General features: G+C 56.9%; 1 protein-coding gene across 4 annotated transcripts; it reads left to right on the top strand.

Annotated features, from left to right (window-relative positions):
• Positions 1–1,649: 1,649 nt before the first annotated feature.
• On the top strand, positions 1,650–25,447 carry MERTK (MER proto-oncogene, tyrosine kinase). 4 transcript variants are annotated; one of them, XM_030490508.1, is made up of 19 exons: positions 1,650–1,753; positions 5,688–6,039; positions 6,319–6,419; positions 6,620–6,793; positions 8,907–8,993; positions 10,075–10,190; positions 12,899–13,082; positions 13,252–13,403; positions 17,498–17,651; positions 17,997–18,150; positions 19,865–19,950; positions 20,039–20,134; positions 20,424–20,504; positions 20,804–20,896; positions 21,006–21,124; positions 21,383–21,492; positions 21,694–21,853; positions 22,965–23,101; positions 24,913–25,447. In XM_030490508.1, exons 1-19 carry the CDS (start codon positions 1,684–1,686, stop codon positions 25,367–25,369), a joined length of 2,883 nt encoding a protein of 960 aa, XP_030346368.1. In that variant the 5' UTR covers positions 1,650–1,683; the 3' UTR covers positions 25,370–25,447. The 4 variants fall into 4 exon arrangements, with proteins under 4 accessions (XP_030346368.1, XP_030346370.1, XP_030346369.1 ...); XM_030490510.1 differs by having other exon boundaries at positions 18,030–18,150; XM_030490509.1 differs by having other exon boundaries at positions 17,501–17,651.
• The last annotated feature ends 208 nt before the right edge of the window (positions 25,448–25,655 follow it).

Genomic DNA, 25,655 nt, shown 5'->3' on the forward strand with positions numbered 1-25,655 from the left:
AGAGCAGGTTGCTCCAAGCCCCTGTGTCCAACCTGGCCTTGAACACTGCCAGGGATGGGGCATTTTGTCCTGTTCTTTGCTTTCTGGCAGCCTGAGAAGTGCCCTCCCCAGCTCACAAGCCATACCCAGAAATGAGCAGCTTCAGCACAGCTCTGTTCAGCCACATCTCTGTTTCCACGGTGTGCTGGTGCTAATCAAACAACATTTACATCTCCTTTCCTAACTTGAAGGCTTTGGGAAGACTGTGGCAGGCTGCTGGAAGAAGACACATGTCATAGCTGCAAAGAACTGTATGTGTGGGGAGCAGCGAGGCTGCAGCAGAGAAATACACTGAGTCACAGCAAGCCAGGCTGTGGGCTCCCCAGATCCCGGTCCCTTCCCTTCTGTGGCTGATGGCCCACACACCAGAGGATTTGGTCTCAAACCTCTTCAGGCATGGCCAGTGCTCAGGTCAGGTTCTGAATACCCCAAAACTCCTTCATTTCCTTTCTGCACCATCAGGAGGTGAGTTCTGTTTCACTCCTTACACTGGTGTTGGTTTCACACACACATTGGTTTCACTTGGGTCTTCCTCCTTTTCTCAGGGTGGCTTGGTTTTGTCTCTGTCCCCTCTTGTCCTGCTGTTCTGGCCCAGGGGAAAATGAAGGAATCACAGAATCAGCGAGGTTGGAGAAGACCTTTAAGCTCATCCAGTCCAACCGTTCCCAGCACTGCCAAGGCCACCACTGCCCCATGGCACTGAGGCCTCGGCTACACGGGGTGTGAACACTTGCAGGGACGGTGACTCCAGCCCTGCCCTGGGCAGCCTGTTCCAATGCCTGAGCACCCTCTGGGGAAGGAATTGTTCCTCAGCTCCATCTAAACCTGCCCTGGGGCAGCTTGAGGCCGTTTCCTCTTGTCCCATCCCTTGTTCCTTGGGAGCAGAGACCAGCCCCCTCCTGGCTCCATCCTCCTGTCAGGCAGTTGCAGAGAGCGAGAAGGTCCCCCCTGAGCCTTCTCTTCTCCAGACTAAACCCCCCAGGTCCCTCAGCCGTTCCTCATCACACTTGTGCTCCAGGCCCTGCACCAGCTCCGGTGCCCTTCTCTGGCCCCGCTCCAGCACCTCAATGTCTCTCCTGCAGTGAGGGGCCCAGAACTGACACAGGATTCGAGGTGCAGCCTCACCAGTGCCCAGCACAGGGGGACAGTCACTGCCCTGGCCCTGCTGCCACACTGGTGCTGGGACAGGCCAGGATGCTGGTGGCTTCTTGGCTGCCTGGGCACAAGCTACTCATGTTCAGCTCCATCAGTCAGCACCCCCAGCTCCTTTCCCATGAGCAGTTTCCAGCCGCTCTGCCCCAAGCCTGGAGCGTTGCAGGGGGTTGTTGTGACCCAAGTGCAGGACCCAGCACTGAGCATGGTTGAATCTGATGCAACCGGTCACAGCCCATAGACCCAGCCTGTCCCGGTTCCTCTGCAGAGCCTCCTGCCCCCCAGCATACAAAAGGGGACGGGCGCCCTCCCCGGGGTCCCATGTCCTCGCTGTGTGGCTCCGGAGGAAGGCGGGAAGATTGGGACGAAGGGCTCTGATCCGCCGGCAGAGCAGGCACAGCCCCCCCGGGGCACCTCCAGCCCCTCCCGCGGGGCGGGCCGGGGCGGAGCGGCGCTGGCGGAGCGGAGCGGGGCCGGTGGCGGCGGCGGGCGATGGGCGCCGGGCGGTGGGCGCTGCTCTGGGCGCTGCTGGCGGCCCTGCGCCCGCCCCGCGGCGGGGCCGGTGAGTCCGCGGGGAGCCGGGGGGGGGGGTCCCGGTTTGGCCGGGGCATGGCGGGGCTGCGCGGGGTCCGGCGGGGCTTGCTCGTCCGGGGCACGGGGAGGGCTTTACCTGCAGAAGCCGCGTCGTTTCTCCCCGCCATCAGCCGGGGGTCCCCCGCACCCCGATCCTGCCGGCTGGGCAGCAGAGCTGGAACCCGGGGGGAAGCCCAGCCGTGGCTTTGCTGCGGGTTACTGGCGGCCGAACACCCCGGCCAGCCCCGCAGAGAGCGGGTCCTGCTGTCCCGGGACACTGCTCTGCGCGGCTCACACCGCGCCGTGCTGTGCCTCTGCCTGCTGGGACACCGCCACCCGCTGCGACCGGGCGCTGCGACACACCAGCGGCTCTGGGATCTGTCCCGTTAGTGAAGCGGGGCTGGGAGAGAGCAGCGGGAAACGCAGCGGTTTGAGGCACGGGGGAGCACTGCGGGATGCTGGCTGCTGGCTTCTCAGCTCTGCGTGCTTCGTTACCTGCAAAAACAAATGCAAAGAGAGAAATGGAGGCTTTGGGTTTAAAGTGTGCTGTCATCAGGGCTGGCTGGCGTTTGGGAGCTGCCGGGGGTCTGTAGCCCATGCTCAGGGATGCTTGAGGAGGTTTGGAGTTGGTGTGTGGATGGAGTTTGACAGGGAAGGCAGGACCTGCTTGAATGAGCCCAGAGGAGGCCCCGGAGCTGCTGCGAGGGCTGGAGCAGCTCTGCTCTGGAGCCAGGCTGAGAGAGCTGGGCTGGGGCAGCCTGGAGAAGAGAAGGCTCCTGAAGGGGAGACCTTAGAGCAGCTCCAGTGCCTAAAGGGGCTCCAGGAAACCTGGAGAGGGGCTTTGGACAAGGGCCTGCAGGGACAGGCCAAGGGGAATGGCTTTAACCTGCCAGAGGGGAGACTGAGATGAGCTCTGAGGCAGAAGCTCTTCCCTGTGAGGGTGCTGAGGCGCTGGCACAGACTTTTCCCAGAGAAGCTGTGGCTGCCCCATCCCTGGCAGTGTTCAAGGCCAGGTTGGACACAGGGGCTTGGAGCAACCTGCTCTAGTGGAAGGTGTCCCTGCCCATGGCAGGGGGTTGGAACAGGAGGAGCTTTAAGGTCCCTTCAACCCAAACCCCTCTGGGATTCTGTGAATGTGAGAGTTTGCTTTGGGCAGTGAGGGGAACTCACTGTGGATTTACCCGGGAATCCTGGACTGCATTGTTCAAAAGGCGTTTGAACCCCTGAGAGTCTCTTTGGAAGTCAGTCCCGGGGGCATCCACTTTCCACAGCTCCCAAGGAATGGGGAGGCAGGAAACCCGTAGGCAGGGGCTCCTCATTCCTCCTGCCCTGTCCCTGCTGACATGCTCAACAAGTGCCTGAGCAGGAGGCTGTTGCCAGCAGGTGAATTACTTCCAGTAATGGGAAACCCAGGGCTAGGGATGCAGGGAGCTGCTTGGCAGATCTGGGTGTTTTCTAACATCTTCCTTACTGCCACTGCGCCAGAGGGACTTGTTGTTCCAGCCCTGGTGTGTGCAGCTCCCTGCTCTTTGGTTTTCATCCGTAGTGAGGTATCTCACCTCTAACAGCAAGCAGATTTGCTGGCTGAAACGCCCTTTTCCAGGCTGTTATCAATGGAGACAGGCATGTGGGAGCTGCCAGGCTGCACGGAGCGATGTGTCTTTGCCAGTGCTTTGGTTTCGCTGTGGTTCCAGGTGTTTGGAGGGAGCAGCACTGGGCTTGCGAGTGGGTTTGTTCCCATTCCAGGTGTTGCCTCGGGCCAAGCTGCGGCGGGCGAGCGGGGCTGCTCCCGTGCGGCAGGCACCACGCAGGCACCGCCGCGCTCAGCTCCTTGCTCCAGCGTGGGCTTGCAGAGCCAGCCTAAGGAAATGGCTCTGCATGCAGGCCAAGGGTGTCCTGTGCCATGGGCAAATCCCTGTGGAGATGCCATGGAGATATCCACATCCCAAGCAGCTGGGGATGGAAGGGGTACCCAAAGCAGTGCTGGATGTGAGGAATTCCTGTCGTCACATGAGTCACAGAGGAAAGTGTTTCATTCCAGGGCCAGCAAACACCACCTTCCACTTCAGCAGGGTAGAGAAGGAGGCTGAGGTTCTCTTTGCCTTTAAACTGGAAGCATTGTGGGGGAGCAGGGATCATCCCGGAGCAGGCAGAGTGCGTGCCAAGGGCAGGGACAGCCGGCACACATCTGTGTCCTCCCCAGCCAGGGGTCTGTGCGGGGCGAGCTGCTCCGGCCGGAGCTTCCAGAGGAGCACAAACACAGCAGTTTGAGGTTGGATGTGCCGGGCAGGAGTGGCTTTTCCTCCGGGAATAGCGAGGGAAGGGGGGGAGATTTGGGGTTCGCTCACTTGTTTGCCGGTGGCAACCCTTTTGGAGCTGTTTGAGTGTGGGTATCCCACTGGCAGCCAGCTCGGGTTTGCAGCAGTCACATGGCTGGTGTTTGTGTTGGGATGGTGAAGCTTAGGAAGCAGGTTGGAAAAGCTTAGGATCTGAAAGGGAAACCCATTGTTTGGTGTTTGAGCCAGGGAGAGCCTTGAGCTTCCCTCCGCACCCCCAGCCCCAGCAGCGCTCAGAAACCCTTCCACATCTCTGCCGAGAAGTAGCATTTCTGTAGGGTTAAAAATAGGGAGCAATTTAGCAAAGGAACATATCCAGCCTCAAAACGAGCTTGTGTTTCTTGGCTCTGGGCAGAGCGCACAGGCTCCTGCCCCATTACTCACCATCGTGGTGACGTAGCTTTAAAAACTTGTTGTTTGATGTTGGACTAAGACCTGCCTCCAAACAAACTCCGCTGAACCCGGGTTAAAGAAGAAGGTTGTGCTTTCTGCTTGGGGGATTATCTGTGAGACTGGGAATAATTCGGGTGGTTTTGGAAGAGGTGAATGAATTTAGTTGCAATTCCTGCCTGGCACCGTGCCTGTGCTTGCTGAGAGCAGAAAGGGAGGTTTCCCACTCTGCCTGGGGTTTCTGCGTGCCTCTCAGAGCCTCGGGGAGCTCAGAAATGCCATAGTAATACCTTCTTCTTTGGTATATTCACTAGATCTCATCAAAAATACACAGTTGTGTTGGGGGAATTGTTTTATATGGGGGGAATTGCTTTGTATGGGGCTGCTCTTGGTTTCGTTCGTGGCTGGGGTGGGAAGTGCAGGAAGAGAAGGGGAAAACGCCGTTACAGGGCTGGGTACGCTCCGGCATTTGTAGGTAGGGGCAGGAAGCCCTCAAGGAGCTGGTAAATAGCCTTCCCTTGGGAAAAATGTCTGGGAAAAGACCCCGGGAGAACAACACTAAAGAGCAGCCGGCTCCTACACACTGTCTGAGGGCTTCTCTGCACCCATCTGCAGCTCTTTGCCCCAGAAATGCATCTTGATGGAGCCACTAAGCCCAGCAAAAGTGCTTGTGGTGGCTCCCAGAGCATCTCCCCAGTCAGAGCAGCTCACCCTGTCCTGGAAGGGAGCAGCATCTCCAGCAAAGAGCCTCACGTCAGCAAAATCCCTGCCTGGGACTGTCCCTGCCCCAGCTGAACATGCTTGGGATGGGGCCCTGAAAGGGGTTCACTGGAGAAAAGTCCCAAATTCCTCCTGCCAGGCTTCCTTTTATATTGCAGTCCTGGGGTGTGATGCAGCAGGAATAGCTCCTGCCTCTCCCCTGCCAAAAGAGAAGGAGCCGAGCGCTTCCTTTGGTCTGCTCCTGTTTGGTTTAAAAAGGCTTTTATTTGGAGATGCTGCTTGGGTATAGGCTTGGGACAACCCCAGCTCCGTGTTTCCCCTTTGGGACTCTTACAAGAGGTCTCAGGGATTGGGAACTTTTGGAGCATCAGTAAATGAACTGCCTTTAACTGTGACTGGAAGCGGTGGGGCTTTGCGGGGCTTTGGAGGGGGGCACTCGCTGCCTGGTGGTAACAAACCCGAGGTCTTCTCTTGCAGGTGATGCTGCCCAAACCCCCGGTGTGAGGCCACTGCTGCCAGCAGAGCCCCACCACCCCAAGCGAAGCGCAGCCACCCCTGCTCACTGGAGCCCCGAGCAGCCCCGGGAGCCCCCAGCCAGCCCTCTAGGACACATCAGGTTTAACCCCACGGTGAGACACATCGTGATCAACGAGCACAAGGACGTCACCTTTAATTGCTCCATCAGAGTACCTCACCTGCTGCTCCGGCCGGATGCTCCGGGCATTTCCTTATGGAAGGATGGGAGGGAGCTGCACGCGCTGGACCGCATCGCCACCAGCCACTTTGAGATCTCTGATGAGGAGGAGGTGGCAATGACCTCCACCTTCAGGTAACCACTGCCAGCCTCTCTGTGCAGATGGGGAGCAGGGATGCCAGGAGCCCAGGGAAAGACAACTAGCAGGGGCTTGGGGCTGGGGTTAGGATGGGCAGCCTCTCCCCGGCCCCCAAAGCCTGGTTTTGCAAGCCCAGCTTCTGCTAGGTGTGTGCTGGGGGTGGTTGGTGCTGATTGAACCCCCCCACTGCTGGCGGCGTTGCTGTGTCCTGCTGTGGGAGCTGTGTGTGGGACCAGGCTCCCCACCAGAGCCCTGCTCTCTGCTCTCTCTGGCAGCATCGTTGCCGCCCAGCGCTCGGATAACGGCTCCTACGTCTGCAAGCTCAACATCTCTGGCATGGAGGTGGTGTCAGACCCCATCTCGGTGCAGCTGGAAGGTGAGCTGGACGAGGGGCAGGGGGGACATGCTGGAGCACTGTGCCCTGGCTGAGTGACAGCCCCCGGGACCATGATTTGGGAGCTGTCCTGCAGGAACAGGGAGTCCTGTTGGGAAGGAGCTTGTGGCACAGCGCCGGGCAGCACAATTGGGCGTTGTTGCCAAGCTCTCTGAATCTGTTGCTTCTCTGTGCCTGTGCAGGGCTCCCACACTTCATTCGTCAGCCTGAGAAGCTGAATGTCACCAGGAACAGCCCCTTCAACCTGACGTGCCAGGCCGTGGGCCCGCCGGAGCCTGTGGAGATCTACTGGTTTCGCAACAACATCCGAGTCAATGAGAAGCCCCACATCTCCCCATCAGTCCTCGTGGTGCCAGGTGAGCCGAGGCCAGATGAGACACCTCTGTGTGGCCACAGGGAAGGGCAGGGTGGGATCTTGTGCCATCCCACAGCCCGTCCCCTTGGCCTCCCGTTCCTGTTAGGCAGGGGCTGTGTTGCCGTGCGCTGTCGCGAGGCCTGCAGCCGGCTCTGGGTTTGTGCTGCAGTGTGTTGCTGGAGTTTGGCTGGGAAGCTCAGCATGGATAAGTTTCTCAGGAGGTTTGGCATAAAATGTGGCTCTCACGTTGTCTACAGTGGGACACGGGGTCCAGCTTTGAAAGAGCTGCCACAGAGGGACCGGTTTGCAACAGTGAGTCCCAGCCTGTTACTGCTCTGTCCTCAGTGCTGGGAGCACAGCTCTGCCCAGCACTGTCTGTGCTGCTTGTCCAGCAGCCCTGGGACCACTCTGCCAGAGATGAGCTGGGGGCAGGAACCCCCATCCGACCCCCCTGGGAATTTCTCCCTTGGAAGTGGCAGGACACTGAAACTGCTCCTTCCTAAGCAAGAAGCAGGTTTTTCCCTTAGCCTGTGGCCATGCCAGTATGTACACTGCTGCTCTTATGAGCTGCTTTACTGGTGGTCCCCCCTTAATGCCTCTGGAAGACCTTGGGATGGCCCCTACAGCGAGTGTCCCTGCAGCCTGGTGGAGCACAGGGAGAAAGTCCTTCATGCAACAAAAACCCCATCATGGATTTGCTATAGAGGCAGAAAAGAGGCAGGATTTCTGGATGTGCTCCTGAGGAGAAGGCCACTGTCTCATTAGCAACCAGACTGTAACCAGCTCGTCCTGGCGGCCAAAGACAGGCTTTAAAAGGCAGTGAAAGCCGGAAGAAGTGACTCATTCCTCTTGGATGTTCCTGCATCCGGCTGGCACAGGCTGAGTTGGGTCATTTGCAGAGTCCCCTCCTGGCCCAGGAGCCCTGTCACGCTGAGAGCCACTGCTGCTGCTGCTGGGAGCAAACACTTGCCATGTCCAGCATGTCCTGTGTGCCCAAAGGGGCAGCCCTGCACCCCCAGCAAAGTCCTTTGCATGAGACCACAACCCTGAGCCCTGATGCTGCCCAGGGTCACCTCCCACAGGCCATGCCACCACCCCAGGGGAAAGAAGCAGCTCTCCACGCTGGGGTATTCCCAGTGCCCCCCAAAACCAGTTGTTCCCCATTATCAGCTGGGAGATTTGAGCAATCTTGGAAGAGCATGAAGTCATCTGGTCCAAGCTGTGCTGGTGGGATCTTCTGCTTTCTGCCTTTCCCTTTTTGCACACACAGAGCAAAACAGGAGTTGTGCAATGGTGCCACAGGAGTATCTGGTCCTGCCGCAGTGCCGCGTGTGTGCCTGCAGTGGGGATGGTGCTGAGCTGGTCCTGGGTCACCTCCGGGCAGCCACTGCACAAGCGCCGCAGAGAGAAGAGATCAGTGAGAAATGAAAGGTCCTTTGTGTTGCTGGAAAATAATACAGCAGCAGTGCAAGAGAGGAAGCTGCAGGGGACAGCAGGTGGGGAATTGGTGTGATCAGCACCCGTGTGCTGGGCTGCACCCCCAGAGCGTGAGCAGCAGGTCAGGGAGGGGATCCTGCCCCTCTGCTGCGCTCTGGGGAGACCCCCCCTGCAGCCCTGATCCAACTCTGGGGCAACAGCACAAGAGGGACGTGGAGCTGCTGGAGCGAGGCCAGAGGAGGCCCCGGAGCTGCTGCGAGGGCTGGAGCAGCTCTGCTCTGGAGCCAGGCTGAGAGAGCTGGGCTGGGGCAGCCTGGAGAAGAGAAGGCTCCTGAAGGGGACACCTTAGAGCAGCTCCAGCGCCTAAAGGGGCTCCAAGAAACCTGGAGAGGGGCTTTGGACAAGGGCCTGTAGGGCCAGGACAAGAGAGAATGGCTTTAACCTGCCAGAGGGGAGATTGAGATGAGCTCTGAGGCAGAAGCTCTTCCCTGTGAGGGTGCTGAGGCGCTGGCACAGACTTTTCCCAGAGAAGCTGTGGCTGCCCCATCCCTGGCAGTGTTCAAGGCCAGGTTGGACACAGGGGCTTGGAGCAACCTGCTCTAGTGGAACCCAAACCCTTCCACGATTCTGTGATTTTTGTCAGGCCCACTGAACAGGCCCATGTTTTCCCTGTGCAGGTCTCACTGAAGCAACACTGTTCAGCTGTGAGGCTCACAACAGGAAAGGGCTGACCGCATCCAGCCCGGGGCTGGTCAACATCAAAGGTAAGTGACAACGTGATGCTAGCTTTACCTGAGCACGTGTCCAAGCAGGAGCTGTCCTGGTCTCCACACTGCCAAGCACCCATTCTGCAGAGGCTGAAGGAGATGCTTGTATGACTCCCATACTTGCTTCCCCCCCATTCTAAACCTCTATTTAACATCAAATGGGATGCACGCGGTCACCCAGTGTGGTCCCCTCATCCCAGTGTCACCACTGTGGGAGGAAGCATCAAAGAGCACATTTGAAAGCAGAGCTGTCAGCCCCAGAGCTGGTTTCGGAAGGGCTGTATCACTCTTTTCCTTCCTTCCCAACCAGGGTGTGCTCATAGTTTTCCATAGGAAATGATGGAAATTCCTGACATTCCTGATGGAGGCCACTCCGGCAATGTGAGGAAGGTGTTCCCCAAAATATGTCATTGCTTCTAAGCAACCCAGAGTGCTGTTTCAGCTCATAAATATAGAACATGGGCAAAAGAGTCCAAATAGTCCTGCAAGTGACTTTTTCCTGCTCGCCTGCCCAGTGGTGTGAAGCACCCGCAGCACACCGATGGAGGCTGCTGCTGTGGCTGCAGCCAGGACCTGGGGTTCACACACAGTCAGTCTGAGCCCCAGGAGCTGCCACGGGGAAGCCAGATGTGCCGTGGTTGTGCTCAGGCCTCCAGCTGGCTGCTCCTGGCTCTTCTCTGAGGGACCTGGGGGGGTTTAGTCTGGAGAAGAGAAGGCTCAGGGGGGACCTTCTCGCTCTCTGCAACTGCCTGACAGGAGGATGGAGCCAGGAGGGGGCTGGTCTCTGCTCCCAAGGAACAAGGGATGGGACAAGAGGAAACGGCCTCAAGCTGCACCAGGGCAGGTTTAGATGGAGCTGAGGAACAATTCCTTCCCCAGAGGGTGCTCAGGCATTGGAACAGGCTGCCCAGGGCAGGGTTGGAGTCACCGTCCCTGCAAGTGTTCACACCCCGTGTAGCCGAGGCCTCAGTGCCATGGGGTAGTGGTGGCCTTGGCAGTGCTGGGGAGCTTTTGGACTTGATGATCTTGAAGGTCTTTTCCAACCTGGTTAATTCCATGATTCTGTGATTCCCTGCAGGAATACCATCCGCACCCCTCCGTGTGGATGTCCTCAACAGAACAGGCCACGGTATCATGATCTCCTGGGTGCCAGGCTTTGATGCATTCTCTGCCTTCAACAGCTGCAGTGTCAAGGTGAGCATCCAGAACCCTCCTTACCCTGCAGCCCCCCTCACGTGGATGCCCTCAGGCGGTGGAAATCAGTGTTTTTTGGCATGAACCACATGGATCTGGCCAGGTTTGGGCACAATGAGTTGGGCTTTGAAAGGGGAAGCTGGCACTGCTGTCCTGTGGTGCCCTGTGATCTGGGTGGCTGAGGAGTTTGTGGTGGCAAGATGTTGAGGAGCCCAAGTAGTGCCCAGACGCTGGGACCTGAGGCAGCCAGAGCCCCACTGGGATAGACAGGAGGGTTGGAAGGAGCTGCTGGTGGCCAGCTTGGTGGTGTCTGCTCGCAGAAAGTGGTGAGTGAAGCAAAGGGTGACTCTGCAAACCTTGAATTGCTGCAGGCACGTGCTTGTCCCTACTTTTACCTGCCAGTCAAACCATTCCCGACCAAGCAACCTTCCTGCTGGGGTCTGGAGATGGAGGTTCTGTCAGCTCCCTGCTCCTTGCAAGTACTGGGAAGGAGCTGAGCCTGTCCTCTGGCAAGTCAGGGAATGCCATCTCCCCTGCAAGCAGTTTCCACCTGCTCTCTTTGACATTGCTGGGTTTCACAGTCCAAGCCCACTGCTTCCTCCCTCGGGAACATGTGTTTCATCCTGGCCAATCTATGCTCCAGCTGAGATAATGCCTGGAGAGAGACAGTGTTTGAAGACAGGTAAAAGTGAAAGGAGTTACAGGGAGGAAAGGTACCAGAGCTAATATTAGCACCATGTCCACTGCTGCCTTCCAGCTGGAGCCTGGGAAGCGGGGTGGAGAGCCAAGGAATTTCCTATGACTTAACGTTCACGGTCTGTCATTAGGAAATAGCCTTCCCAAATGGAAAACAGGACAGGAGTTCTGGCAAAAACACAGCTGTGACTAAGCCTTTTTGCTCCTGTGCCCTTTGATAATCCCCTCGCTTGGGCAGCGTGGCCCAAAGGCCGAGTGACTCACTTCTGAGCTTGAAAGGGGAGCTCTTGGTGCCACACGTGCCAGTTCATAGAATCCCAGCCTGGTTTGGGCTGAAGGGACCTTAAAGCTCCTCCAGTTCCAACCCCCTGCCACGGGCAGGGACACCTTCCACTAGAGCAGGTTGCTCCAAGCCCCTGTGTCCAACCTGGCCTTGAACACTGCCAGGGATGGGGCAGCCACAGCTTCTCTGGGAAAAGTCTGTGCCAGCGCCTCAGCACCCTCACAGGGAAGAGCTTCTGCCTTATATCCAGCCTCAACTTCCCCTGTTTCAGCTTGAACCCATCACTCCTTGTCCTACCACTCCAGTCCCTGATGAAGGCTCCTCTCCAGCATCCTTGTAGCCCCCTTCAGACACTCGAAGCTGCTCTGAGGTCTCCACGCAGCTTCTCTTCTCCAGGCTGAACAGCCCCAATGTTCTCAGCCTGTCTCCATACGGGAGGTGCTGCAGCCCCTGAGCATCCTTGTGGCCTCCTCTGGACTTGCTCCAACAGCTCCATGTCCTTCTTATGTTGAGGACCCCAGCACTGCACACAGTGCTGCAAGTGGGGTCTCCCCTTCCCGCAGCAGAGGGGCAGGATCCCCTCCCTGACCTGCTGCTCACGCTCTGAGGGTGCAGCCCAGCCCACGGGGGGGTTCTGGGCTCAAGCACACACTGAAGCAGCTCATGTTCAGTTTCTCATCACCCAACACCCGCAAGTCCTTCTCCTCAGGGCTGCTCTGGTGAAGTTTGCAAGAAGCCTCAGTTTTAAAAAATCCATTCATTTGATGTGTTTCTCAGCTTCAGGAGAGCAGTTGAGGGTTGAGGCAGCTGAGCTGGGCTCCATTCTCAGGAGAACAGCCAGTCCCAGGGGTGCTGGAGACCTTCTCAGCTTCAGGAGGCTGAGGGCCATTCTCTGGAAATACTGCTGGTGTTGATGCTGAGACCATCCTGGGCTACAAGGGGGGTACTCTTGTTGCTTAAGCAGAAAGGCAAGTCTCCTCCACCCCAAAACCACACATGGAGGCTTTTGAGAGGAATCTACAACTTTGTGCCTGTGGCTCCCGCTGAAACATGTCCTGTGGGTTGTCTGCTGAGTTAACTGTCTCATGCTGCTGTCCCTCGTTCTTGCTCTTCCCTCTTTCCTCCCACTGTCCCAGGCCAGGCCACTGCTGTGGTGCTTCCCATGAAAGGAGAGGCTGTCTGAGAGCTGCACGGGCTGTGTGGGCAGCCACATGGGTGCCCTTTGGGGAGAGAGCACTTTGTGTGAAGAGCGTGACTTGGGTTTAGTGCGTTGAGTTCATCCGTGCTGGAGCGTGCTGAGGTCTGTGATTAGCCCTGCACCATCTGATGTGATAAGGGCTGTGGTCTGATGTTCTGTGGCACGAAAAAGGACGTTCTTCTGTTTGTTTGGGACTCTCTACATGGTGATTTTCCGAGGTGCTCCTTTTGCTCCATGTCACAAGAAACAGCAAAACCTGCCTCTTCCTTTCACAGCGATGGGATTTCACATCTCTGCCATGTACCCACTGCAGCTCTTTCTTCTCCATATGTTGGAGCCGTCACCCTGGGCCCTGTAAATGTCCTGCCACCAGCTAGAGAGACAAGGCAACGTGCAGGAGCAAGGCCCTGCTGGTGTTTGGATGGGAAGCAGGCTCTGGATCCTGTTTACAGATGTGGAATTCCTGCCACGCTCTCACCCTGCAGGTTGCTGCTGACTAATCCCTGTTTGTGGGCTGCTTTTTCAATCAAGGTGAAGGAAGCTGTTCCACGAAGCAATGTCTCACTTCTGCTGCTCACCACCTCGGTGCCTCCCCACGTGTATCACATCCAGCAGCTGGAGCCCATGGCAGACTACAACATCAGTGTTTCCTGCAGGAATGAGGTCGGTTGGTCGGCGTTCAGCCCGTGGATAACCGCCAGCACCACCGAGGGAGGTAGGAAATGAGCAGTGAAGGCTGAGCAGGGCTTTCAAAGAGGATGTTCAAGGCTCTAGGAAATACCCTGTGCTTTCTGCTTGAGCTACAGCTCATTTTCCATCAGCCTGCCATATCCCTGCACCCACCCACCAGCTCCCCTCACCTTCTTTCCCTTTGATTCCTGCAGCTCCAACCACCCCTCCACTGAACGTCACCGTGTCATTCAATGAATCCAGCTCCTCCCTGGAGATCCGATGGGTGAAGCCATCCCTGGAGAGAATCCATGGGGAACTGCAGGGCTACCACATCTGGTACAGGTGGCACAACTCCAAAGGGCTGGTAAGTCACCAGGGAAATGGGGAATTAAAACCCCAGCAGGCATCAAGCAGGGATGTCCAGTTTGGCCTTGGTGCTTCCATACGTTCTTTCTGAGCTTATTTGCCTGCTGTCTTGCGCTCCCATCTGGGCTACTTTAATACAAGTGGTTTCTCTCTTGCATGTTTATGTAACCCCTGGTAGTGCCCTGAGTGAGTAATATTGTGAATAAGCAGCTCTGCAAGAAGGAGACAAGAGGTTTATTCTCTAAACTAGAAGTGAGATGCTCTTCCTGCTGTTGACAATCTTTGGTACAGCTTTTGGAGTGGCACTTGAGGTTTGGCAGCATCTCCGGGCACTTTCAGCAATGGAGTCAATCATATGGTGTTTGGGAGAGTTTGTTCCCTGGGGTTTGAGTTGTTCCTTACTCTGATGGGATTAATAGAATCCAGAATGGTTTAGGTTGGAAGGGACCTTAAAGCTCATCCAGCTCCAACCCCTGCCACGGGCAGGGACACCTTCCACTGAAGCAGGTTGCTCCAAGCCCCTGTGTCCAACCTGGCCTTGAACACTGCCAGGGATGGGGCAGCCACAGCTTCTCTGGGCGCCCTGTGCCAGTGCCTCAGCACCATTACTGTTCAATGCACTAAATCATCTGCAAACCCATGGCACAGAGTTCCATAGCTCAAGGAACACTCTGGGGCTGGGGCCCTGTCCGTGAGCATATGAAGTTCTCTGGCACATCCTTGCTTGTCTTTTCTATGATTTGGGAAGCAGCCTTCAGGAATTTGCTAGGGTGAGGCTGGCCTGACCTCTCGGGCAGTCCTGGTTTATCTACTGGGCAAAAGAGCCTCCTGCCCAGGCCCTGCCAGTGGTTGGGAATGTCGGGATAACTGCAGGTGTATCCAGCCGTAGCCCCTGTGCTGTGGTTCCTCTGTCCCAGGCTGATGGCACAGCGAGGCACTGCTGGCCTGAACCCAGTGTGGAACTAGTGACTCACGCCTGGCTTTTGTAGGATGCTGCATTTTCTGTTCTCCTTTTCTGCCTCTGAAAAGAGCATGTATACATCCAGAGTGATGCAGGCAGGGAGCAGCGCTGGGGTCTTGTGACCAGCATGGAAAGAAAATTGCTGACATATTTGTCTTCTCTGGAGCAGAAAGCACAAAACAGGACTTGCCCTTTAAACCCTGCGAGAGTGACTTCTGTTGTTGTTGTTGTTGGGTTTTATACATTGCCCCAGTCATAGAATCGTAGAATCATAGAATGGTTTGGGTTGGAAAGGACCTTAAAGCTCCTCCAGCTCCAACCCCCTGCCACGGGCAGGGACACCTTCCACTAGAGCAGGTTGCTCCAAGCCCCTGTGTCCAACCTGGCCTTGAACTCTGCCAGGGATGGGGCATTCACCAGGCAGATGCTTATGGGCTGGAGTTTCTGCCTGGGTTCCTGGTCAAGGAATGTTCTCATTAACTCTGGCTTTCAGGAGGCTCCAAAAATCCCTCTGCTGGGGGCTGACTTCAGGTGGGAGGGACCTTGGCTCTTTGCAGGCAGAAGGAAGCAGTTGTGGTTGTTGCTGACTTGGTTTGTCAGCTCCAGGTTTTATGGGAGGCAGAAATGTGTGTCAGAGCCACCCAAGGGCAGGTCTTTTTGTAAGGGCTGCGCAGAATTAAGAGCTTGAGGCTGTGTCATAACCTTTCTGCAGGGAGCCGGGGGCTGGTGCAGGGCCTGTTCTCCCCCAAGGCTCTCCTGAGCTGAGGGACAGCCTGAAGCACAAGAGCAACAGGTTTGCTGTTGAGGGGAGCTCTGAGTTCTCAGAAATGAAGACTCTGAGGTTTGTCCTGGACAGGCTAAATCTGAAATGCCTCAAAATAACCAGTTTAACAACCCAGCACGATAAAGACGGGGTTTCTGTATTTCTGTGTCAGCAGGGCCACCTGCAGGCCTCTTCTTCTCCACAACAGCTTAAAAACTGGTTTAAAAGCTTCCAAAAAGTTGGTTTATTTTCCTCTGAAACCAGCAGTTCTTGTTTGAGCCAAAGCTGGAGAGTTGGGACATGAAGGAATTCCTCAACTACCACAAAACTCATAACAAACATGAAGTTTGGCAGTTGTGTCCTGCAGGAAGGGCTGTTTGCTCTGCTAGCAGAGCATGGTCTGCTCATGCTCCTCACAGTCTGTGTGATAGCAGCTGGGCTCTGTCCTCAGATGACACAGCAGAGCTGCTGCGGTATGAATGCATCCCGGTGGATTTTTAGGCTGGTGGTAGGGAAAGGATCTCATAGATTGGAAAAGACCTTCAAGACCACCCAGTCCAACCGTTCCCAGCACTGCCAAGGCCACCACTAACCCATGGCACTGAGGCCTCGGCTACACGGGGTGTGAACACTTGCAGGGACGGTGACTCCAGCCCTGCCCTGGGCAGCCTGTTCCAATGCCTGAGCACCCTCTGGGGAAGGAATTGTTCCTCAGCTCCATCTAAACCTGCCCTGGTGCAGCTTGAGGCCGTTTCCTCTTGTCCCATCCCTTGTTCCTTGGGAGCAGAGACCAGCCCCCTCCTGGCTCCATCCTCCTGTCAGGCAGTTGCAGAGAGCGAGAAGGTCCCCCCTGAGCCTTCTCTTCTGCAGACTAACCCCCCCAGGTCCCTCAGGGGTTCCTCATCACACTTGTGCTCCAGGCCCTGCACCAGCTCCGGTGCCCTTCTCTGGCCCCGCTCCAGCACCTCAATGTCTCTCTTGCAGTGAGGGACCCAGAACTGACACAGGATTCCAGGTTTCCACTGAAGGATGCTGTGAACATGAGGTGGGAGAAGAGCAGGAGTGAGGGGGAGGCAGCAGCAGGTACCATTCACGCTGCTGCCCAGTGGTGCAGACACACTCCTGGGGCTGGAGCGTTTCACATCCATCTCCGTGGCTTTTGTATGACCATGAGCAGAAGCTGTTTCCGTCTGAGCAGCTCTGATTCCCTCCTCCTTGCCCACTGATCCCTCTTGGCTGCTCCTTTTGCTTGTGATGTTCAGCCTGTGATGTTCAGCCTGGGCAAGGAGCTGGGCTCTGCTGGCCACAGCAGCCTGCCAGAAGTTTTGGACACCACTGTGCAGCTGTTTTGCAGCTGGAGGCCTGTGGAGAGCAGCAGCAGCAGCACTTTGTCAGCTGAAGAAGACCAGGAAACTACAGGGAATTTGCAGGGAAAGGCTCACTTGTGTTTTTATCAAGGAAAAAGGTCTGTGCCACGGGGCATGCTGCCTCCTGCCATGGTACCAGCAAGAAAACACACCCTTAACACTGGGAATACCCTTAGCTTGACACAAAACATACAGTCAGGAAATATCTGCCTGATTTAAGATTTACTTGCTGTGGCAGGGCACTTGAACAGTCAAACCAGGAGTGCTGAAGCTGAAAACATAGAATCACAGAACCCCAGCCTGGTTTGGGTTGGAAGGGAGCTGAAAGCTCATCCAGCTCCAACCCCTGCCACTGGCAGGGACACCTTCCACTAGAGCAGGTTGCTTCAAGCCCCTGTGTCCAACCTGGCCTTGAACACTGCCAGGGATGGGGCAGCCACAGCTTCTCTGGGAAAAGTCTGTGCCAGCGCCTCAGCACCCTCACAATAAAGAACTTCTTCCTCATATCTAACCTAAATCTCCCCTGTTTAAGTTTAAACCCATCACCCCTTGTCCTATCACTTCAGTCCCTATGAAGAGTCCCTCCCCAGCATCCTTGTAGCCCCCTTCAGACACCAGAAGCTGCTCTGAGGTCTCCCCACGCAGCTTCTCCTCCAGGCTCCATGTTACCAACAGCGCATGAAGTGTTTTTCCCCTTCCTTGTGAGATCACTTTCCTGCCTCTTTTCTGGCCCAGGCTGCTGGTCCCGCTGCTGCTGACAAGCAAAGAGCAGCAGTGGCACAAGGTTTGGACGGGAAATGCTGCTCAGCCCCTTTCCGATCCCATCCGGCTCGGGCAGGCTGGGCTATTCTTCTCCAGAAATAGCTTGGTGCTGCGTTTCCTCTGGGCTCGTGGCAGCAAAGCAAGGCAGAGGCTGGACACGGGGACAATCCTCATACGTGTCCAGGTCTCCCTCCCGCTGCCTCTCTCAGCTCAGGCTCTTCCTCCCTTGCTCTCTCCAGCAGAACGCCTCCGTTGAAGCCCAGCACAACACCAGCAGGGTTGTCCTGCCCGTGGTGGCCACCAACGCCACGTGCTCCGTCCGGGTGGCTGCTGTCACCAAAGGGGGAGTGGGACCCTTCAGCAGGCCCGTGGAGGTCTTCATCCCTGGCAGTGGTAAGGAGACCCCCATCCCTGTCCGTGCAGCCTGGGTGCAGGGAATGGTGATGGGGAATGATGCAGGATGTGCTTACCTTGCCCAGCCAATGCCATTTGGCATCCCTTCATCCCGTCCTCCTTCAGATGCTTTCCATGTCACCCAGGCTATCAGCCAAGAACCCAGGACCTTCAGGGTGCTTTGGTAGCCAGGAGAGACTTGCTCTCCACGTTCAACCTTGGTCCTTGTGCCCTCTTCTCCCATGTAACCCTTTGGGCTTTACTGGGTTTCACCCCTGGGAAATCCTCCCCCAGCCCCTGGGTGCTGCAGGCTGACCCAGCCCCATTAATGGGATATTTCCTTAGGACTAATAACCACAGCCCCCTCTTCGACTTCAGCCTCCGGGAATGCCGACTCCTTTATCATAGCCCTGGGCTTCATCTGCGGCACAGTCGCTGTCGGGCTCATCCTCTGCTTGTCCGTGGTCATCCAGAAGAGATGTGTGGAAACGAAATATGGGTAAGCCAAAGGGAGCACAGCTTCTGAGGTGCCCTGAGCTGGGTGGGTTGAAGGCATGGAGCACAAGAGGCAGGGTGGGTGGCTCAGGGACAAGGTTCCTGTCTCCGGCGCTGATGTTGTTGCCACAAATGGCATTTGTGATGCCTGTGGTGCAGGACTAAGTGTATTTTGGTACTTCCCTCCCTTCCTTAGCCCAGCAGTTCACCTTTCACTCACTATTCCTGTATCTAAAGGGAAGTGAACTTGTGCAACTTGGCATGGGAAGGGTGGCCTCAGCGTTTTGACACAGAGGTGGGAGAGCAGAGATGTGCCATATCCTGTGCCCTGTGGCCCAGAGGAACCCCTCCTGCCTCCTCACGCCATGGTCTGATGGCCAAGTGTGGCACCAGCCCTGCCAGGCTCAGGGACTGACACTGGGTCACATAAGGGGTGTTTGAACAATGGGGACAAAGGGCTGTTTTCTGCTACAACCAGCCAGGGCTGCTTACTCACCTGGTGACTTTCTAAGTGGCATTTAACTGCCCCCTGCTATGGGTTTGTTAAACAGTTATGGTGCTGTCTTGTACGTGCCATCACTTGGGTGTCTGCTGCCAAAGTGGAACTGTGATAGAGTTAACTCGTCTGGAAGAGCATCACTCCAGTAAGGGGAGGTTATTGAGTTGGACTCCCACCTATGCTGCTCTCCCACGGCATCAGCCCCGTCCCAGTTTGGAACTGGTAGTATCTAAGGATCCCTTTCCTACCTGGTATAGCGTTGTTGCTCTTCCCTTGCAATGCTGCTCCCCTGGGAGCTCTTCAGCTTCCACTGTGGTTTTGTCCCTGGAGCTGGATGTCTGCTTAGCCCCATACCACAGCACCTCCCAGCACATGCCCATCACCACCGTTCTGGGGCCACGGTGTGAAGCTCCCTTTAGTTTTGGCTATCAGATGGGGTTGTACATGCTGACAGAGAGCATTGACAGGCTGGAGTTGTGCACTGGGCAAGAGAAGAGGTCATTTAGGAGCCAGTAGATCTGGGCACCTGTTCCTGCTGGTACAGGCTGCTCTCTGTAGGAAATGAGCGTCCCATTTCCTCCCCAAGCCCCCTCTGTGACTCACTCCTCGACAGATCAGCCTTGTTTATCAAGTGGCTGTTTTCCTCGGGCGCTGTAAGCAATGGCACTGGTCCAGGCAGAGGGAAATGAAAGAGATGAGAGCAGCCCTGAGGAGAGGGACTCGGGGGTGATGGTTAATGAGAGGTTGCTGCAGCCTTCCAGTGCCTAAAGGGGCTCCAGGAAACCTGGAGAGGGGCTTTGGGCAAGGGCCTGTAGGGACAGGCCAAGGGGAATGGCTTTAACCTGCCAGAGGGGAGACTGAGATGAGCTCTGAGGCAGAAGCTCTTCCCTGTGAGGGTGCTGAGGCGCTGGCACAGACTTTTCCCAGAGAAGCTGTGGCTGCCCCATCCCTGGCAGTGTTCAAGGCCAGGTTGGACACAGGGGCTTGGAGCAACCTGCTCTAGTGGAAGGTGTCCCTGCCCGTGGCAGGGAGCTGGAGCTGGAGGAGCTTTAAGGTCCCTCCAACCCAAACCAGGCTGGGATTCTATGAATATGCATTTCCTCCATTGATACCAGTACCCCTGGTAGTGCTGTGGTTGCCCAACCCTGCAGCAGAGGTTCCTTCACTGGAGCTGAAGGAGCCACACGTGGCCCATCAGGATCTGTTTCTGTCCCACCAGGAATGCTTTCAGCAGGAATGACTCAATGCTGGTCGTGAACTACACAGCCAAGAAATCCTACTGCCGGAGAGCCATCGAACTTACACGTGAGTGTGTCTTGTCTGTCCCTCTGCAAGGAGGCTGGTGGGGATGTCCCAGCGGCTGGAGCTGAGCTGCTGTTCCCCTCTCCCGCAGTGGGCAGCCTGGGTGTCAGCAGCGAGCTCCAGCAGAAGCTGCAGGACGTTGTGGTGGACAGAAACGCCCTCAGCCTGGGGAAGGTGCTGGGAGAGGGTGAGTGCTGGGGCTGCAGAGCTGGGCACCGACATATGGGGCAGGGGCTGCCACTGGGACCTACATCAGCTCCAGGCTATGGGATGTGGGGAGATGGTGGTCAAGATGACCAAGTTCCAGGACCCCTGGGTTCATGGCCTTCTGCCACTGATGAGACACAAGCCTCCCACATACCCTTTGGGGACGAGGTCTCCACCTTGGAGCATTTCAGATCTTCAGGACACAATGATGTCCTGAAAGGTGGTGCTTTGGGCTCTGGATCCAGTGCTCGCTTCTTTCCCACGTGCAGGAGAGTTCGGGTCAGTGATGGAGGGACGTCTCAGCCAGCCTGAAGGCACCCCACTGAAGGTGGCTGTGAAGACCATGAAGTGTAAGTCATCACCCTGGCCTCACACAACTTGATGTTGTTTGTCGCAGTGGGTGTTGGTGTTCTGATACCCATCTCAGGAGCTCTCTCTGCATCCTGGCACCACTTTATGGGCATGTTGGCCTCTTCGCCATAGCTGGTGCCATTCAGGAAGGGGCACTCAGACAGCCAAGGATGAGACATCCCGGTGGTCCCTTCCCCTGGCCCATGCAGGAGCTGGGCAGTGAAGGGAGATAGCAGTGGTGATTTGGGAATTAAACCTCTTGAGGCTTTAAACCTCCTCCTTCTTCTCTGCTTCCCAGTGGATAACTTCTCCCAAAGGGAGATAGAAGAGTTCCTCAGTGAAGCAGCGTGCATGAAGGACTTTGACCATCCCAATGTCATCAAGCTCCTAGGTATGGGCTGTCACTCCCTGCCCTCCAGCTGGGATTTGGGATGGAGGAATGGAATGGGGTATGTGGTGCCTGTCCCCCTGGGCCTGTGCAACCTGTCCGTGTTTCCCAGGCGTGTGCATCGAGCTGAGCTCCCAGCAGGTCCCCAGGCCCATGGTGATTCTGCCCTTCATGAAGTACGGGGACCTGCACAGCTTCCTGCTGCGCTCCAGGCTGGAGATGGCCCCCCAGGTGAGGAGCACAGGGAGCAGAGGGCCCCGTGTGTGTGAGGAGCAAGGTGGGACAAGTCTGCCTTTGCTTTTGAGAACATAAGAGGACTTGGCTGTAGGCAAGACATGTTGCTGCCCCAACATGTCTTTCTCTTGCTGAGGAGCCCCACATGGGACACAGCATCCAGATGCGGCCTCACCAATGCCGAATGAGGGGGAAGAACCGTTTCTCTTGAGCTGCTGGCTGTGCTCCTGCTAATGCAGCACCTTCCCTTCCCAGTTTGTGCCCCTGCAGACGCTGGTGAAGTTCATGGTGGATATTGCCCTGGGGATGGAGTATCTGAGCAGTCGGCACTTTCTCCACAGGGATTTGGCAGCTCGGAACTGCATGTGAGTTTGTTTCCCTCTGCTTTGTCCTGGATAGATGACCACCGTTAGAAGCCCTGTGGGTGCACAGCACAGCTTGGCTTCTTGCAGTAGAGCTTCCCTCAGTCTTGAGAGACATGGGAAAAGAGCTCAGCCTCTGGGTTCTGCTTTGGAACTTGGCACATCAAACTCCTCTATCCTGTCACCCCTGTTTCCACGTGGCAGGTTGCGGGATGACATGACAGTGTGTGTGGCAGACTTTGGGTTGTCCAAGAAGATCTACAGTGGGGACTACTACCGCCAGGGCCGGATAGCCAAGATGCCGGTGAAGTGGATCGCCATCGAGTCCCTGGCTGACCGTGTCTACACCACCAAGAGCGACGTGGTAGGTCCATGGGGATGGGCAGCCAGAGGCCAGAGCTGGGGCTGAGCCCTGGCTTGAGTCCACCCTCACTGCACCTTATAGAGTCATAGAATCAGCCAGGCTGGAAAAGACCTTTAAGCTCATCCAGTCCAACCGTTGCCCAGCACTGCCAAGGCCACCACTAACCCATGGCACTGAGGCCTCGGCTACACGGGGTGTGAACGCTTGCAGGGACGGTGACTCCAGCCCTGCCCTGGGCAGCCTGTTCCAATGCCTGAGCACCCTCTGGGGAAGGAATTGTTCCTCAGCTCCATCTAAACCTGCCCTGGGGCAGCTTGAGGCCGTTTCCTCTTGTCCCATCCCTTGTTCCTTGGGAGCAGAGACCAGCCCCCTCCTGGCTCCATCCTCCTGTCAGGCAGTTGCAGAGAGCGAGAAGGTCCCCCCTGAGCCTTCTCTTCTCCAGACTAAACCCCCCCAGGTCCCTCAGCCGTTCCTCATCACACTTGTGCTCCAGGCCCTGCACCAGCTCCGGTGCCCTTCTCTGGCCCCGCTCCAGCACCTCAATGTCTCTCATGTAGTGAGGGGCCCAGAACTGACACAGGATTCGAGGTGCAGCCTCACCAGTGCCCAGCACAGGGGGACAGTCACTGCCCTGGCCCTGCGGCCACACTGGTGCTGAGCCAGGCCAGGATGCTGGTGGCTTCTTGGCTGCCTGGGCACAAGCTGCTCATGTTCAGCTCCATCAATCAGCACCTCCAGGTCCTGTTCCATGAGCAGTTTCCAGCCGCTCTGCCCCAAGCCTGGAGCGTTGCAGGGGGTTGTTGTGACCCAAGTGTAGGGCACTTACTGTTGTTGTATCTTGGAAGCACAAAGCCAGAGGAGTGGGAAGCTGGTGGTAACAGGGCACAGTGACCTTTCCCTGCCTCCTGGAACAGGTTTCCTGAGTGGGCCACTCGCCTCTTCCCTGCCATTGCTTCTCAGTGCCCATGCTGGGGAGGGCAGGGCTGGAGTGACAACCCTCAGCATTGTGCTCCGGCCCCGTGGACACTGGGCGCTGACCTTTCCCCATGAAAAGCTTCATTCATTCCTCCTGGAAACGTCCTCTCAGTGTGTTTTCCCTTTGTCCTGGCAGTGGGCATTCGGCGTCACCATGTGGGAGATCGCGACGCGGGGCAAGACGCCCTACCCAGGGGTGCAGAACCACGAGATCTACGAGTACCTCCTGCATGGGCAGCGCCTCAAGAAGCCCGAGGACTGCTTGGATGAGCTGTGAGTCTTGTCACCCTCTCTCTGGCTGTAGCACCCCCCTGCAGGTGACCTGTGCATCGCCGGTCCTTAGCTGAGGTGGTCACTGTGGGTGCTTTTGGTGGCTCTTGGTTGCTGATGTCTTTTCCTTAAGGACACAATAACTGTGGATTTGTGGCTTAGCACTGAATGAGGCCAAAATCCCACAAACTCTGTACCCCAGAGCAATTAAAGGCCATTCCAGCACCCCCATGCTGCAAATCAGGCTCTCCAAGTGGAGTAAGATGGGTTTGCTCCAGGGAGGGAGTCACCTTCTGCTTCACTCCCTCCATTTCTCCTTCAGCCCTTAGAAATAACTGTTCCTAAAGACTGGATTTAAAAACAAAAGGCAAGGATTTAACCCTTTCTTCCCTATGGGGTGCACAGGCAGGGAGCTTACAGGGACACACCGAGGTGAGCTCCTGGAGGAAAGGTGACCAGGATGATTGGGTCACGTTTAAAATCAAAGTATCACAGAAACAAAACCTTCAAACCCCTAAATATTTGCATGAAACTCCCAAGGTTTGATGTCCCTAAAGAAAGGCAGATCCCGGAGCAGAGCAGGGAGGACAAACCATCTTCTTCTTAACTCCAGGCAAACGGGTGCACAGAAATCCCAGCAAATATCCCGGGAGACGGGGCTGTGTTTGCAGGGCTGGCACAGGGATGGGGAGCTGGGCTGTCAGCAGGATGGGAGCAGTGCCCTCTGCAGTTGGTGCTGAGGAAGCGGACTCTTGAGATCATTTTGCCAGACGATCTTGGCTGGTGACGCTCTTCCCTGCCCCACAAACCTCCCTCTAGTGACTCAGGGCCCGTCACTGCCTAAAACCTATGAACCTGGAAAGGGAAAATGAGGAAACCTCAAAGTGGGCATTTCTGAGCAGCTCACACGAGGTTTTCTCCCAGGTTTTCTTCCTGAGTTTTCCAGCTGGAAATGTTTGATCCCCCCCGTGGCTGTGAGCTGCAAGTACAAAATGGTTCAACCAGCTGCACAACGTTCCTAAAATGCCCCTCTCCAATGCCTGTCCCTAAACTAAGCTGTGGAGAAACCTTTTCCCAGCTCCAGGCACCAGAGGTGTGTGCCCAGCACTGGGAGCTCCCAGTGTGCCCCGACATCCAGCCAGGGATGGGGCAGCCACAGCTTCTCTGGGAAAAGTCTGTGCCAGCGCCTCAGCAACCTCACAGGGAAGAGCTTCTGCCTCAGAGCTCATCTCAATCTCCCCTCTGGCAGGTTAAAGCCATTCCCCTTGTCCTGTCCCTACAGGCCCTTGTCCAAAGCCCCTCTCCAGGTTTCCTGGAGCCCCTTTAGGCCCTGGAGCTGCTCTAAGGTCTCCCCTTCAGGAGCCTTCTCTTCTCCAGGCTGCCCCAGCCCAGCTCTCTCAGCCTGGCTCCAGAGCAGAGCTGCTCCAGCCCTCGCAGCAGCTCCGGGGCCTCCTCTGGCCTCGCTCCAGCAGCTCCGCGTCCCTCTTGTGCTGTTGCCCCAGAGCTGGATCAGGACTGCAGGGGGGGGTCCCCCAGAGCGCAGCAGAGGGGCAGGATCCCCTCCCTGAGCTGCTGCTCACGCTCTGGGGGTGCAGCCCAGCACACGGGGGGGTTCTGGGCTCAAGCACACACTGAAGCTGGGTCATGGGGAGCTTCTCCTCACCCAACACCCCAAGTCCTTCTCCTCTGTTTAATGTAGAGCAGCTCAGGGCTCGCCCAGTTTGGAGGGAAGCCGGGAATTAGCCCCATACATCCCCTATCCCAGCACCTGGCAGCATCCCCCCAGACAACCACTCTCCTCTCCCCATTCCCAGCTATGACATCATGTCTGCGTGCTGGAGAGCCGACCCTGCCGCCCGCCCCACGTTCCCACAGCTGAAGGCCCACCTGGAGAAGCTGCTGGAAAACCTGCCGGCCCTCCGGAGATCCGGGGACGTCATCTACATCAACACCAGCCTGCCCGAGGAGAGCCCGGATTCCACCCAGGACTCGGGCTTCCCCCAAGCGGACTCTGACCTGGAGCCGGGGGACGTGTCGGAGCCCGGCTCCCCCGGCGCGGAGGCGGCGCTGGTGGCCGTGGATGTCCATCACCATGAGCCCTGGGGGACGAGGTACGTCCTGGAGGAGCCGCTCGGTGGCCCCAGGGAGGAGGCCTATGTCCCGCTGCTGCCCCTGGGGCCGGCCGGGCCGGGCTTGGCGTGGGCACAGGCCAGCACCCTGCCCGCCGGCAGCACCCAGGGCTGCGGGGAGGACTCTGAGGTGCTGCTCTGAGAGCAGCGGGGTGAGGACGGGCTCCAGGAACAGGACACAGGGTGTATGTTAATAAACAGGCGTCTGTTTTATAGATCATCTCCTGCATGGTTTTCATGGAGGAGGCTGGCCAGGCCCAGGAGCTCCTGCCTGGGCCGAAGTCCCCAGGGATTGCAGTTATAGTCAAAGAGTCATTGAATGGTTCAGGTTGGAAGGACCTTAAAGCTGATCTAGTTCTAACCCCCTGCCACGGGCAGGGACACCTTCCACTAGAGCAGGTTGCTCCAAGCCCCTGTGTCCAACCTGG

This window comes from Strigops habroptila, chromosome 6 (genome assembly GCF_004027225.2).
Source record: "Strigops habroptila isolate Jane chromosome 6, bStrHab1.2.pri, whole genome shotgun sequence".
Taxonomy (NCBI): Eukaryota; Metazoa; Chordata; class Aves; order Psittaciformes; family Psittacidae; genus Strigops; species Strigops habroptila.

What these genes read in the sequence shown, in the direction of transcription:
- MERTK (XM_030490508.1), top strand. Translation starts at nt 1,684, where the DNA reads ATGGGCGCCGGGCGGTGGGCGCTGCTCTGGGCGCTGCTGGCGGCCCTG. An exon ending in GAGAGCCATCGAACTTACAC is followed by an intron (nt 19,951 to 20,038) that starts GTGAGTGTGTCT and finishes CCTCTCCCGCAG; the next exon opens with TGGGCAGCCTGGGTGTCAGC. An exon ending in GGCTGGAGATGGCCCCCCAG is followed by an intron (nt 21,125 to 21,382) that starts GTGAGGAGCACA and finishes TTCCCTTCCCAG; the next exon opens with TTTGTGCCCCTGCAGACGCT.